At 38.2% G+C, this 15,984-nt stretch overlaps 1 protein-coding gene across 11 annotated transcripts in view; it reads right to left on the bottom strand.

The window, feature by feature from the left end:
* plekha7b (pleckstrin homology domain containing, family A member 7b) overlaps positions 1-4,098 on the bottom strand; it is a 114,849-nt gene extending 110,751 nt beyond the window's left edge. For all 11 annotated transcript variants that reach the window (XM_046857334.1, XM_046857337.1, XM_046857340.1 and 8 more), the window contains exons 1-3: positions 3,942-4,098; positions 3,705-3,781; positions 3,352-3,409 (exon numbers count right to left, since the gene is read on the bottom strand). In XM_046857334.1, coding sequence (XP_046713290.1) covers positions 3,352-3,409; positions 3,705-3,781; positions 3,942-4,024 — 218 coding nt within the window. In that variant the 5' untranslated portion in view covers positions 4,025-4,098. The remainder of the gene's footprint in view (positions 1-3,351; positions 3,410-3,704; positions 3,782-3,941) is intronic.
* Between the last annotated feature and the right edge of the window lie 11,886 nt (positions 4,099-15,984).

Below are 15,984 nucleotides of genomic sequence, written 5' to 3'. Positions count from 1 at the left end.
ATGAATTATATTGGTAGGAGAATGCTGAGGATGGAGCCACCAGGTAGGAGGAAAAGAGGAAGGCCAAGAAGGAGGTTCATGAATGTGGTGAGGAAGACATGCAGGTAGTTGGTGTGAAAGAGGCAGATGTAGAGGACAGGGTGGTATGGAGACGGATGATCCGCTGTGGCGACCCCTAATGGGAGCAGCCGAAAGAAGAAGAAGAAGAAGAAAGATATTAGACACATAAAGATATTATACATTTATAGGTACTCTTAATGTTAGTTCCTTTCAACAAGTTACAATATAGCAGCCATAAAAAATGGTTTCATTACCAGCTTCTCTTTTTCTCTCTTGAAATTAAGACAAAAAATTCAACAACACTTGAGACTCCTTCCATAAACCTATATATATATATATATATATATATATATATATATATATATATATATATATATATATATATATATATATAATAGAAAGTGTCTCCATGACTATATAAATGGAGTTCAAATACAAACATGGTGTTAGCAAACACTAAAAAGGAAAGTTTTGACCTGGCTTATAGTGCTCAAAAAAAAAAAGGAAAAAAAGCAGCCGCATTCTTCAAATAGCTAAAGTTCCACAGATTTAGCTTTTAATACTCAACTCCTAAACAGACTGTTTCCTTTAAGATTGTAGTTCTTTCCTTCTTCGAAAAGCAAACTGCCCTGTCACTTTTCACCAGCTGCGTCTCATCCTTTTCAACACTATTAGCCATTTTGAGGTTGTCCATGGGCTTAAATATAAATATAATATAATATAATAATAATATAACAGAGGAAACAGCAAGTTTTTCTTAGCTCAGTTACACTTCCCTTTTCCATTTATAAATAAAGTAAAATCCTGAGGTTTTTTTTCCTTGACACAGAATAGCACTTCTATGCAACACAGTAAATATTTAGTTTGAATGTTGCACATTCATTCTTCATGCACATTTCCGTGTCACGAGATTATCAACAGAGTTAATTTTTAACTTTCCTGCTTTCAGGTTGAAAAACAGCGACTTGACCTTGAGCGCAAACTTGAAGCATGAGCATAAATAGTATAAGTATGATCTGCTGTATGATTGTTGTATGGATAATCTGTGGTTTATGAGACAGAGTATATTATTTTATAAATGTCTTTATAAATATCTATTCATTTCATATTAAAGATACAGAGAATAAAGAAATTGCTATGAATGATATTATAGTAACAGTGGAACAGAAGATGATGGTTCAATACATGCATGAGTTTGAGACCCTGATTTGTTTAAGAAACTGCAAATAGAAATGTTTATTAAATTCTACAGTTTTTGAGGGGACGCACAAGAAAAAAACAAAAGGAATGAAGTTTACAATCATTCTATGGCCCTCAACTGGACCCTCGATACATTCTTACTATCTATATAACCAGAAGTTTGAATCAGTACCAAAACAACAATGAATAATAATAATAATAATTATTATTATTATTATTATTATTATTATTATTATAACCACATGGATGCAGTAACAATTAAGCATGGTGCATGACCTTTATTTTTTTTTTATAAAAACTGGATATTTTTTATATTTTGACACACGTGTTAATTATGTCTTTATAAACCCCATGCTGTTGTTATGCTGTGGGCCACGGCCACCTGATAATAACGAGGGGACAACCAAGTTGTTTGTTGCATGTTAGTGATGATCTTACTCATGCACCCTGAAATCAACAAATCGATATCTTTATTCTTGTCAGGTCACATGGATTTTATGTCTATCCTGGGAAAAACACTGAGCATGAGATGTGAATATTGCCTGGATGGGAAGCATGTTGATCATAGGACACCAAACAGACACACACACACACACACACACACACACACACAGACATGCTCTTTCATACGTATGGTCAATTTAGAGTTACCAGAATATTTTTGGGAGGTTGGAGGAAACCAGAGAACATGCATGTTTGGACATTAGCATCAAACCTGGAGCTGCACAATGATGCCCACTTCTAAATCATTAGGGAGTCAAGCACAGAAGGTCCATAGGCAACCCACTGTTATTCTACCTTTTCTTCTACTGAAAAGTATGTACAGTGCATGGCATCCTGTCTGGTAAAACGTGGTCAAATTTGGCAGACTAATCTGGAAGCTTTTTATCAAAACTAGGCCTAGTTTTTACACCCCAGGGTCAAATTAGTGTCTAATTTGGAATATGCTTATTAGCTGAGGCCCTCCAACTGGAGCCAATGGCACAGGAAAAAACTAAAGCTGACCGACATTCCCTGAAGGCCGACCGTCAGCTTGGAGTGTCCCGGGCTTCAAGTTCTTTTCATTCGTTTTTTTATTCTAGTCTTATATATCTTTGGTTTAATATGATGCTATTTTTGAAGAGAGAATGAGAATAACGTTTGAAGAGAGAATAAGTAACCTTTTGGAACTATACTGTTAGTGAGTCTTCATCCAGCTGTAGTTTAGGGGTCCAAAACATAACAAGTGCACTGATTGGAGAGGTTTGTGTTGTTTAATAAATGTTTAATTTAAGCAATTTTCGGTATATCTAAATATCAGCATCGGCCAGAGAAAACCCCATATGGGTCGACCTCTAGATATAACTTTTTCCCTGGATTCCCTTTGTCAAGACAAGTTCAACACAACCTATGACCTTTTGGATTTTGTCCAAAAAAGATTTTTTGCTTCTTCTAAAATGTTCTCCAAACATCACCAAATACATATTTTCCATAGTCAGCCACAAAAAAAAAATATTATCAAAAGAATTTCCAAAGAAATCACGTGTAATGGGCCAAGAAATCCGACAGCAAAGCTGCCAAACAGGAAGTGAAGCTGTACCAAACTGATTCAAGCAGCTGATTCACATTTCGCTTATTATATGGATTTGTCCTTGTCTGTGATTTCTTGTAGTCTTTCAATGCAAGTATCATTGGAATCAGTTATATAGGATTTTTTTTTAACCTTCTGCTTATGCTGGCTCATGTATCATATAATTAAAAACACAGTGATACCATATTTTGTTCATATCACTCAAACCTTAATCATAAAGCTGGATCAAGTCCTGCTTTCCTGATTCCCTACAGGTTATAATAAAGCACATTTTAGCTGCATTTCTGGTGTAATGATGGCTAAGGAACGTGTACACATATGACAAATACTGCAGAGTCTGTGTGACCTCCAGTGCAGTAAATCCCGTCCCTGCATCTGCATCTCCACTGCTCCTTCCTCAATCAGGACCTGGCAGGAGGCGCTGATGCAGAAAGCAATGCAGCTCTACTTCTACAAGCACACACACCCTATACACACACACACACACACACAGCGCAAAATACAGGCTAAACAGCTCTTACTTGATGAAAAAGCTCGCGCCTTCTGCTGTGAAACCTTCCTCCCATCCCCGCGGTAAATCTGCACGAGAAAAAAAATACACATATCTTGCAGGCTGCATAGAGTTTAAGCGGACGCGCGCATACACACACACGCGCGCGCACACACTATTTTACTCGAGTGATGCCTTTGATGTTTTTGTAGTTGTTTGTATGTTTAGAATCTTTGCACTGTTTCACTTTGAAGTGTTCCTCATCAAAAACAAGCCGCATTCCTAATTTCTTCTCATCATGAACGAGTTAATGAAGTGATTGAGAGGCTAAAGAGTGGAAGTTTGAGTTGATTCGGAGATCCAGGACCTCTGGATGTTTCTTACCTGATCGGATCATGTGCCCCGAGTTGACAGGTTCTCCAGTGCGGGGATGGAGCCAAGTGGTACTGCGAGTTTGGTCGCTGGAAAACGAAAGGAAACACACGCACGCACGCGCGCGCGCGCACACACACACACACACACACACCTGTTAAGCTACTAGATCGACGCGAAATGCGTATAAGCATACACACGGTCCTTCAAAAAGAGAGAAACAGACGATCCATAGGGGAATTGGCTCACTTGATGAAAAACACCCGTCCATCTCTGCACACTCCATAAGACCAGTGGTCAGGTAGAGTGTCCCGGCCGAGAGAAGCCGCCATGATCCCGCTTCACTCTTCTTTCATTCTTCTCTGCTCCAGTTAAAGGGGAAGCGCAAACTCCTGGGGTGGGGGGTATGGTGTTGTGTTGGATGGGGGTGGGGGGGTAAGTAAATGGATTAGCAATAAAGAAAACGACTCAAATTCAAACACGGCGTTCATTTATCAATAATTATAATCACTCATTGGTTCTGAGTTGTCTAATGGGTTCAAACTTAAGCTTAAACCTGTTAATAACAAACCCACAGTACACCAAGCTACACCTCCATCCACTCCTTCTAACATGATAAAGTCCTCACTAATCATTTAGCATGACCAATTATGATTGGTTAAAGTTACAAGCAGGGGGCGGGGCTACTTTTCCCCCAACACTTAATGCAAGACTTTATTCTGCACGTTGCATATTGTAGATTGAATAATTCCACACTGGATGGAAAACTCCGAATCCTCTGCATTGATGTTCTGTTGGAGTTGTTTGAAGTGTGAATTAGCGCCTCCTAGCGGAGGATCATTGGAATAAAAGGTAAAAAGAGCTGATCCAGCGTTTAAAAAATGATTCTGCCCAATTTATTATTCAAATATTTTGTTAGCATTTTGAATTATAAAATTAAATTTAAAGTTGTATAAGTAGTAATAATAAAAGTAGTAGTACTGTTTAATAGTAATAGTAATAGTAGTAGTAATAATATAAGGAGTAGCAATAGGAGAATATCTGGTAGTAGTAGTAGCCATAAACCCAGCCATTAGGGAGGCACAAGACAGTGCACACTTAGTGCCGGTCCCAAGCCCGGATAAATGGGGAGGGTTGCGTTAGGAAGGGCATCCAGCGTAAAACGTGCCAAATCAAATATGCGGATCAAAAATAAGAATTTCATAAAGGATTGATCAAGGCCCGGGTTACCAACGACCGCCACAGGTATCGTTGGCCAACAGGGTACCGGTGAAAATTGGGCTATTGTTGGCCGAAGGAGGAGAAGGAGAGGAAGAAGATGTCTACAGAGACAGCAGGGAAGGGAGAAGTGTAGGAGAGTGGCGGTTCTGGTTGGTACTATAAATGTTGGTACTATGATGAGTAAAGGGAGAGAGGTAGCTGACATGATGGAGAGAAGAAAGGTAGATATGTTGTGTGTTCAGGAGACCAAGTGGAAAGGGATTAAGGCCAGGAACATTAGAGGTGGGTTCAAACTGTTCTACCATGGTGTGGATGGAAAGAGAAATGGTGTAGGGGTGATTCTGAAGGAAGAGTACAGTAAAAGTGTAGTGGAGGTGAAGAGAGTTTCTGATAGGGTGATGAACGTGAAGCTGGAAGTTGAAGGGATGATGATAAATGTCATCAGTGCCTATGCTCCACAAGTGGGTTGTGAGATGGAGGAGAAGTAAAGATTCTGGAGTGAATTAGATGAAGTGGTAGATGGTGTACCTAGGAAAGAACGATTGGTGATTGGGGCAGACTTTAATGGGCATGTAGGTGAAGGGAACAGAGGTGATGAGGAGGTGATGGGTAGGTATGGATTTAAGAATGGGAATATGGAAGGGCAGATGGTTGTAGATTTTGCTAAAAGGATGGAAATGGCAGTGGTGAATACGTATTTTAAGAAGAAGGAAGATCATAGGGTGACGTATAAGAGTGGAGGAAGGTGCACACCGGTGGACTATGTTCTATGTAGGAGATGCAACCTGAAGGAGATTGGAGACTGTAAGGTGCTGGCAGGGGACAGTGCAGCTAAACAGCATCGGATGGTGGTCTGTAGGATGGTTTCGGAGGTGAAAAAGAAGAGGAGGACTAAGAGAAGAATAAGATGGTGGAAACTAAAGGAGGAAGACTGTAGTGTGAGGTTCAGGGAAGAGGTCAGACAGAGGCTCGGTGGTGGTGAAGAGGTGCTGGATGATTGGGCAACTACTGCAGGAGTGATGAGGGAGGCAGCTAGAAAAGTACTTGGTGTGACATCTGGAAATAGAAAGGAAGATAAAGAGACGTGGTGGTGGAATGAGGAAGTGCAGGAGAGCATAAGGAGAAAGAGGTTGGCAAAACAGAATTTGGATCGACAGAGTGATGAGAAAAGTAGGCAGGAGTACAAGGAGATGCAGCAGCAAGTAAATAGGGATGTGGCGAAAGCCAAGGAAAAGGCATATGAGGAGCTGTATGAGAGGTGTTGAGAGTGTGTTGAGAAGGTGGAGGGAGTATTTTGAGCAGCTGATGAATGAGGAAAATGAGAGATAGAGAAGGTTGGGTGGTGTGGAGTTGGTGAAGCAGGAAGTGGATATGATTAGTAAGGAGTAAGTGAGAGCAGCGATTAAGAGGATGAAAAGTGGAAAGTAGGTTGGACCAGATGACACACCGGTAGAAGCATGGAGATGTTTAGGAGAGATGGCAGTGGAGTTTTTAACCAGATTGTTTAACAAGATTCTGGAAGGTGAGAGGATGCCTGAGGAATGGAGAAGGAGTGTGCTGGTACCGATCTTTAAAATAAGGAAGATGTGCAGACCTGCAGTAACTACAGGGGAATAAAGTTGATCAGTCACACCATGAAGTTATGGGAAAGAGTAGTGGAAGCCAGGCTGAGAGAAGGGGTGACCATCTGTGAGCAACAGTATGGTTTCATGCTGAGGAAGAGCACCACAGATACCTTATTTTCTTTGAGAATGTTGATGGAGAAGTATAGAGAAGGACAGAAGGAATTGCATTGCGTATTTGTGGATTTTGTGGAAAACCTAATCTGGTCCAATTTCAAATTTTCCATTTATGTCTAAGATTTTAGAAAAGATTGTCCCTGCCCAGTTATGTTCCCACTTGCAAGAGAACAATATCTTTGAAGAGTTTCAGTCAGGTTTTAGGCCCCATCATAGCACAGAAACTGCCCTAGTTAAAATCACTAATGACCTGTTTTTAGCTTCAGACCAAGGCTTCATCTCGCTGTTAGTTTTACTAGATCTTAGTGCTGCGTTCGACAATATAGATCAGGATCTTCTCCTAGATCGCTTACAGAATTACATCGGCATTCAGCGACAGGCATTAAGCTGGTTTAAATCCTACCTGTCCAATCGTTACCATTTCGTAGATTTAAATGGAGAGCTATTCAGGCTAATGCTAGTGAACTATGGCGTGCCACAAGGTTCAGTTCTAGGACCCCTGCTCTTCACAATATACATGCTTCCCTTAGGAAATATTATTAGAAGGCATGGAATTAGCTTTCATTGTTATGCTGATGATACCCAACTATATATCTCATCTAAACCAGGCGATACAGCTCAATTAACTCGGATAACTGAGTGTGTTAAGGAAATAAGAGATTGGATGACCCATAACTTTCTACTTTTAAATTCTGATAAGACAGAGATTTTGCTCATCAGCCCAAAAACTAGTATACAGAAGCTCTAGCATCTCAACCTGCATTTAGACGGATGTTCTGTAACCACTAATTCAACAGTAAAAGACCTGGGAGTTATTTTAGACAGCAACTTATCTTTTAAAAATCATATCAACCAAGTTACAAAAACAGCCTTCTTTCACCTTAGAAATATTTCTAAACTAAGAAATATGTTGTCTATAGCCGATGCAGAGAAGCTCATCCATGCGTTTATGACCTTCAGAATAGACTACTGTAATGCATTACTAGGTGGATGTCCTGCATCATTAATAAACAAGCTTTAGTTAGTTTAGAATGCGGCAGCAAGAGTTCTTACAAGGTCAAGAAAATATGATCACATAACCCCAATCTTATCGCCCTACATTGGCTTCCTGTTAAGTTTCGAATAGACTACAAACTACTGCTACTCACTTATAAAGCACTAAATGGTTTGGCTCCCATGTATCTCTCCAGTTTTTTAACACGCTACAATCCGTCACGCTCCCTGAGATCTCAAAACTCTGGGCTTCTAGTAGTTCCTAGAATAGCAAAGTTCACTAAAGGCGGTAGATTATTTCACATTTAGCTCCCAAACTTTGGAATAGTCTTCCTGACAGTGTTCGGGGTTCAGACACACTCACCCAGTTTAAGTGCAGATTAAAAACATATCTTTTTAGCAAAGCCTACACATAACACACATCACACATCATAACCTTGTGCTCCAGAACATCTGATCACATGCACATTATCAACTTGTGCTATTAATATCATGAACAGCAGCTACGCTAATTGCTCTCCACTGCTTCACTTTTTCTCCCCATCCCGAGGCTTCCTGAGGTTTGGCCAGCTCCAATCACGTCCCACCTCGTGAAGATTATGGGCTTTAAAGAAGTAGATGCCGAACTCGCAAACATCCTGCACCATCTAGAGACGTACCAGTGCCAGTTGGATCCCACTACATGTGAGGAGTTTTGACATTGGACCTCCTGGAGTGTTTAAAGGCTCTGGCATGGAGAAACTGTTGCTGGATCTGTGATGATCACAAATGTTGAGCTCAGTAGCTCCTACTTTTATACCAAAGACTGTAGAAAGAACATTTACTTATAATCTTATACTCCAGTACTCATGTTAGTTCTCTCTCTCCAATGTTCTGTATTATTGAAAGATTTATGATCAAACTCTTGATGTCACCCAAATGAGGATGGGTTCCCCTTTTGAGTCTGGTTCCTCTCAAGGTTTCTTCCTCATAACATCTAAGGGAGTTTTTCCTTGCCACAGTCGACACGGTTTGCTCATCAGGGATAAATACACACCATTCACCTTGACTGTTGATTTCTGTAAAGCTGCGTTGAGACAATGTCTGTTGTGAAAAGCGCTATAGAAATAAACTTGACTTGACTTGACTTGACATTTAGAGAAAGCATACGACAGGATGCCAAGAGAGGAGTTGTGGTATTGTATGAGGAAGTCAGGTGTGTCAGAGAAGTATGTGAGGGTGGTGCAGGATATTCAATTCAATTCAATTCATTTTTATTTGTATAGCGCTTTTAACAATGAACATTGTCTCAAAGCAGCTTTACACAGATAATGTGGTGATTAAAAGTGAATATGTTCTTTATAGGTAAGTTTGTCCCCGATGAGCAAGCCGGTGGCGACTGTGGCAAGGAAAAAACCCCTGAGATGGCATAAGGAAGAAACCTTGAGAGAAACCAGACTCAAGAGGGAACCTATCCTCATCTGGGTTGCACCGAATGTTCATTTGTAGCAGATATACGATGTTGCGAGGTACAGTGATGATGATGTTAGGGAAGTAAAGTGTGTTAGGGAAGTGAAGAAAAGAGTGCAAGCACGGTGGAGTGTGTGGAGAAGAGTGACAGGAGTGATTTGTGATAGTAGGGTATCTGCAAGAATGAAAGGGAAAGTTTATAGGACTGTGGTGAGACCTGCGATGTTGTATGGTTTAGAGACAGTGGCATTAAGTAAAAGACTGGAGGCGGAGCTGGAGGTAGCAGAGCTGAAGATGTTAAGGTTTTCGTTGGGAGTGACGAGGATGGACAAGATTAGAAATTAGTTTATTAGAGGGACAGCCCATGTAGGACATTTTGGTGACAAGGTGAGGGAGGCGAGATTGAGATGGTTTGGACATGTGCAGAGGAGGGACATGAGTTATACTGGTAGAAGAAGGCTGAGGATGGAGCCACCAGGTAAGAGTGAAAGAGGAAGGCCAAGGAGGAGGTTTATGGATGTGGTGAGGGAAGACATGCAGGTAGTTGGTGTGAAAGAGGCAGATGTAGAGGACAGGGTGGTATGGAGACGGATGATCCGCTGTGGCAACCCCTAATGGGAGCAGCCAAAAGAAGAAGAAGAAGAAGTAGTAGTAATAATAATAATAGTAGTAGTAGTAGTAGTTATAAAAGTAGTGGTAGTATCAACAGTAGTAGTATTTATAGTAAAAGTAGTATTAGCAATGGTATTCATAGTAGCAGAACCAGTGTTAGTTAAAGTACCAGTAGTACTAACAGTAGTATCTATAGACTGATAATAAATATAGTACTATTTAAATATTTTTAATATAACATAATAAATAATATTTTAAATATGATCTTTATTTCAGTTTTATAGCTCTCTAAACTGACTGTAATGAGTGTAAATTCTTTGTTCATGCTTTCTGTTCTTGAATTTAGCAAAAACCTGTACACAGCTTACCTGTATGAGTAGAATTCATGTTAAAATAGCATTATTTATTATATTCATTATTGTATGTACATATTGGCACCCACACTATTCAGCCTTAGTGATGAACTTACAATTCAACGGACAAAATTAGAATTTTTTAGAAATAACTTCTGGTCAGACTAAACAACATTTTAGCTGTTTGGTGCAGAAATCTGGATGTACAAACAGATAAAATTAAATAAAATAAAAAACCTATTCGAAGTATTGGTTTATACAGATAAAAGTCTCATATGATAAAATTTTTATGATAATTCCAACTATTTGTGTTTAATCTGTTATCTCAATGACTCGAGAAACACAATATTTAAATTGATGCTTACTATGCATCACATAGCAGTATTCCAATGTTCTGATGCTGGCTGTAAATATTTGTGATGCACACTGATGTCAATTTATCTTCATCAATACTAGCAGGATAGAGATTCAGGTTTATCATTTACTCACACTTTGATGCAACACACTTTGGCAGAAGCATTTATGTTTTGCTTCCATCATTCTCTGCACAGATGTGCTTCTTTTTGCTTCCTTTCTCCTTAAGTATAAATGTTTCTCAGGTTCATTTTACACCTGTGTTTAGCCTTGTCAGGATCCGGTGCACTCCACATTAAACGCCTCTGAGCAGTATAAATATTTAAGTGCTCAGTCCCTTCTGAAGAAAAAAAAATTCTTTTGTTGGCATGCCCCCTGTTGTTCTGACGCACTTTAAAGTGGAACAGATAACACCAGAAGCATTTGTGCCATCAGTAAAAAAAAAAAACTGGTGGAAACCAGTGGGTTATATACCTATCAACTCTCCAGACATGGAAACAAGGCTATGTGACTCAACTATGCATGAACTGGGCTGCAGAAAAATGGCAGCAGGTGCTCTTGACTGATGAGTGAAAGTGTTTACATTTAATATTTGGCTGTTGCAGGAGGCAAGTTGTTTTCTGAAGGGATGGAGAGCAATATAACAATAAAATAATACAATAATGAGTGTCTGCAGGAAACAGTGGAGGAGGGTTCTTTGCTACTTTTTGGCTGCATTTCTGCAAATAGAGTTGGAGATTTGGTCAGGATTAATAGTGTCCTCAATACTGAGAAATACAGCCAGATACTTATCCATCATGCAATTCCCTTAGGGAGGTGTCTGACTGGACCCAAAGTTATTCTGCAGCAGGACAACGACCTTAAACATACAGCCAACATCATTAAAAACTTTTAAAACAATCTTCAGTGTAGGGAATAACAAGGAGTCCTGGAAATGTTGGTCTTGCAGAAACCATTTCAGACAGAAAACTACACAGTGGTAAACATGGCCTTATTTCAACTTTTTCCATTAAATTTATAATGATTTTGTATATATTCTCAGTTTAAACATTTGAGTTTTTTCTTTTTTTTTTTTTAGCAAATCATTGCATTCTGTTTTTATTAACATTTTGCACATGTCCCAACTTTTTTGGAATTGGGGTTGTACTTTGAAAGAACAATTAGCAAAGAGACCAAGAAACACAAGGAATGTGTGATTGGAACGGACATTAGATACAGTAAGTCGAAACTTAACCCATTAAATAAGGTTGAGATGGTCTGGGATAAGTTTGACTGGAGAGAGTGGAGGAAAAGCTGGAAAAACCATTCCAGGTGACCAGTTAATGAGGCTGAGGGAATGCCAATAGTGTGCAAAGTTGTTATCAACAATCAAAAATAGAAAAAAATAAATAAATAATGATAAATAATAATAATAATAATATATTATATATATAAGGTATATATATACGGTACATATATATATATATATATATATATATATATATATATATATATATATATATATATATATAAAAGAACTGTGTTCTTTCACAGTTTGGATGTATTTAGTATTAATGTACAATGATGAAAAAGTAATAAGAGAAGGTGTGTAACTAAAGGAGAAGGTGTGTGACTTTTGACTGGATGTAGGCAGTAGTGAAATTAGTTCATGAAATAAGTAACTGTGGGAATGGATGTTTATAGCTGCTATAATATAAGCAGGAACTTGCTCAGTGGATGCTGAACAATAATAAAGGAAACTTATGTTTTATTTTTATTTTTTTATCACATTATACAGATATTTCTTTGCTGTAACATTCAGGATAGTTTCCTAATGCCATTAAATAAAATCAAAGGTTTTTTGAAGCAAGATATGACAGCAATATTTAAAAAAAAGTTTTTTTTCATGTGACCGAAGGTCGACAGGAGAGTGTCCGTGTGTGTGATTGACAGCAGAACACTGAGTCACAGCAAACCTTATATCAGAGCAATGAGTGCAACAATGAAGGTGAATTTGCAGTTTAATTATAACTTTGTCCATCACATCATCCTCTTAACACTCCTCTCTCCTGTGTTCCTTTAATTGCTTCCTTTCATCCATCAAATTATCCTTCAGTCACACTGCTCATTACATTCTGTCCATCATTCTGTCTCTAATATATATACAGTGGGGCAAAAAAGTATTTAGTCAGCCACCAATTGTGCAAGTTCTCCCACTTTAAAAGATGAGAGGCCTGTAATTTTCATCATAGGTACACTTCAACTATGAGAGACAAAATGAGAAAATAAATTCCAGAAAATCACATTGTTGGATTTTTAAAGAATTTATTTGCAAATTATGATGGAAAATAAATATTTGGTCAATAACAAAAGTTCATCTTAATACTTTGTTATATACCCTTTGTTGGCAATGACAGAGATTTTCTGTAAGTCTCCACAAGGTTTTTACACACTGATGCTGGTAGTTTGGCCCATTCCTCCATGCAGATCTCCTCTAGAGCAGTGATGTTTTGGGCAACACGGATTTTTAACTTCCTCCAAAGATTTTCTATGGGGTTGAGATCTGGAGACTGGCTAGGCCACTCCAGGACCTTGAAATGTTTTTTTACGAAGCAACTCCTTCGTTGTCCGGGCGGTGTGTTTGGGATCATTGTCATGCTGAAAGACCCAGCCACGTTTCATAAGATAAGATAAGATAAGATAAGATAAACCTTTATTCGTCCCACAGTGGGGAAATTTCTATGTTACAGCAGCAAGACAAAGAAATAAAAATAGATGCAAATATATATAAAAAAAAGAAGAATATACAAAAAAATAAAAAACAGAAATAAAAATAAATAATAACAATAATAATAATAATAATAACAAAGAAATAAAAATAAATGCAAATATCTAAAAATAATATACATATACTACAATACCAGTATATATACAGTACAATGTAATAATACAAATAGGAAAAAAAAACAAAAGTACGCTTTTTAAGTCATGTTTTGAGGTAGTATTTCACGTAAATTGCTGGTAATATTGCACATAATATTGTACCTGATTTGTTTAATAATATTTCACACAGATAAAGTTATTGCACATCTTAAAAAGTAATAGCAGTGTTGTATGTTGGTGACTGGTTTTACTGGGAACAGCTTTGGTTGTATAGTCTAATGGCAGCAGGGAGAAAAGACCTTCTGTATCGCTCCTTCAGACACTTGGGATGTATTAGTCTGTTACTAAAAGAGCTGCTCAGCGATGTAACGGTTTCATACAGGGGGTGGGAGGCGTTCTCCAGCAATGATGATAGTTTTGTTACCATCCTCCTTTCTCCCACCTCCTGTACAGTGTCCAGGGGAATCCCCAGGACAGAGCTGGCCTTCCTGATCAGCTTGTCTAGTCTCTTCCTGTCTGCAGTAGATATGCTCTTTCATCTTTCATGCTCTTGCTGATGAAAAGAGGTTTTTACTCAAAATCTCAAGATACTTGGCCCCATTCACTCTTTCCTTTACACGGTTCAGTCGTCTTGGACCCTTTGCAGAAAAACAGCCCCAAAGCATGTTTCCACCCCCATGCTTCACAGTAGGTATGCAACTAAGCATTCTTTCTTCTCCAAACACGACAAGTTGCGTTTTTACCAAAATGTTCTATTTTGGTTTCATCTGATCATATGACATTCTTCCAGTCCTCTTCTAGATCATCCAAATGCTCTCCAGCAAACTTCAGACGGGCCCGGGCATGTACTGGCTTAAGCAGGGGGACACGTCTGGCACTGCAGGATTTGAGTCCCTGGTGGCATGGTGTGTTACTTATGGTAGCCTTTATGTTGGTCCCAGCTCTCTGCAGGTAATTCACTAGGTATGGTTCTGGGATTTTTGCTCACCGTTCTTTTGATCATTTTGACCCCACGTGGTGAGATCTTGCGTGGAGCCCCAGATCGAGGGAGATTATCAGTGGCCTTGTATGTCTTCCATTTTCTAATAATTGCTCCCACAGTTGATTTCTTCACACCAAGCTGCAGATTCAGTCTTCCCAGCCTGGTGCAGGTCTACAATTTTGTTTCTGGTGTCCTTTGACAGCTCTTTGGTCTTAGCCATAGTGGAGTTTGGAGTCTGACTGTTTGAAGTTGTGGACAGGTGCCTTTTATACTGATAAAGAGTTCAAACAGGTGCCATTAATACAGGTAACAAGTGGAGGACAGAGTAGCCTTTTAAAAAAGAAATTACAGGTCTGTGAGAGCCAGAAATCTTGCTTTTTTGTAGGTGACCAAATACTTATTTTCCACCACAATTTGCAAATAAATTCTTTAAAAATATTTTTTAAAATTTTGTCTCTCATAGTTGAAGTGTACCTATGATGAAAATTACAGGCCTCTCATTATTTTAAGTGGAAGGACTTGCACAATTGGTGGCTGACTAAATACTTTTTTGCCCCACTGTGTGTATCTATCTATCTATCTATCTATCTATCTATCTATATCTATATATAGATATAAACTATCCATATATATCACAATTACTTTCTGCCTTTCATTCAGTCTCTATCCATCTTTTTTTCTGCCTGTCTTGATCTATCATTGCATCACTCTGTCCATATCATGTTCTTTCCATTCTTCTCTCTCTATCCAGCTCCCTCGTTCAGACTTTCTGCAATAATCTTTTCTATGAATCTCTCTGCATTTATTTCTTATGCCTAAGAATTTGATTATTGAATTTGTATTTATTTTAAACAATGTATTTTCTGTTTTTCATCCTATTTCTCTATTAATTTCTGTCTATCCTGCCTTTCTTTCTGTCCATCATTCTCTCTCTCACTCACTGCAGCAAGGTGACTCAATGTTAACAGTCTCTCTGAGGAACAGATGAAACGGTTCAGCTCGAGGTAATTTTCTCCTCACTGAATCGTTTTGCTCTGCAGCAGAGAAAAAAAAAACTAAATGAACTCAATAACTGTTAAACAGAGGTCATGGGAGGTGTTAATGATCAAGAACCCAAATGTTTAACCAAAAACACCAACAAAAAATAACTATTTTGATAATCCCATTGCATAAAACATTAAGCTTTAGTTAAATGCGTAGCTCTATGCTTAGGTGCTTAAAGTACCTCAATTAAAATTGCGTTTATTTAAAATCTATCTAGGTCTAATCTTACTAAATCATGAATGAAAATAAAAATATCACTGCAACAACTCGCAAGTGTTCCATGAATGATCAATACATTTTTCTAGTTGTGTTAATGCTCCTCGAACATGTAAGATAATGAGTGGGATAATAAGCCACTGTAAATAATATGCATTCAAAAAGGAACAGTAAGCTAAATAACTTTTGCACTGACATTTGTCTTCATTATTCATAACATCAACAATGATGAAACTGATTATGTGTATGAACTTACTGTTGATTCTGGTTCCTGTAAGTTTTTCTTAATGTCATTATGATTCATGACTCATTTGCTCATTAAGAATAGACTTTAAAGAATCATTAACGAATTGAAAATTCATATTCATTATCTATTTCTATGCAGCTGTTTTGGAACAATGTCCATTATTGAAAACACTGCAAAAATAAAAATCTAATTATGAAAGTTCATAGATAAGTCACTTAAT

Source organism: Silurus meridionalis, chromosome 9, assembly GCF_014805685.1.
Source record: "Silurus meridionalis isolate SWU-2019-XX chromosome 9, ASM1480568v1, whole genome shotgun sequence".
Taxonomy (NCBI): domain Eukaryota; kingdom Metazoa; phylum Chordata; class Actinopteri; order Siluriformes; family Siluridae; genus Silurus; species Silurus meridionalis.
This window is presented reverse-complemented; position numbering and strand designations above follow the sequence as displayed.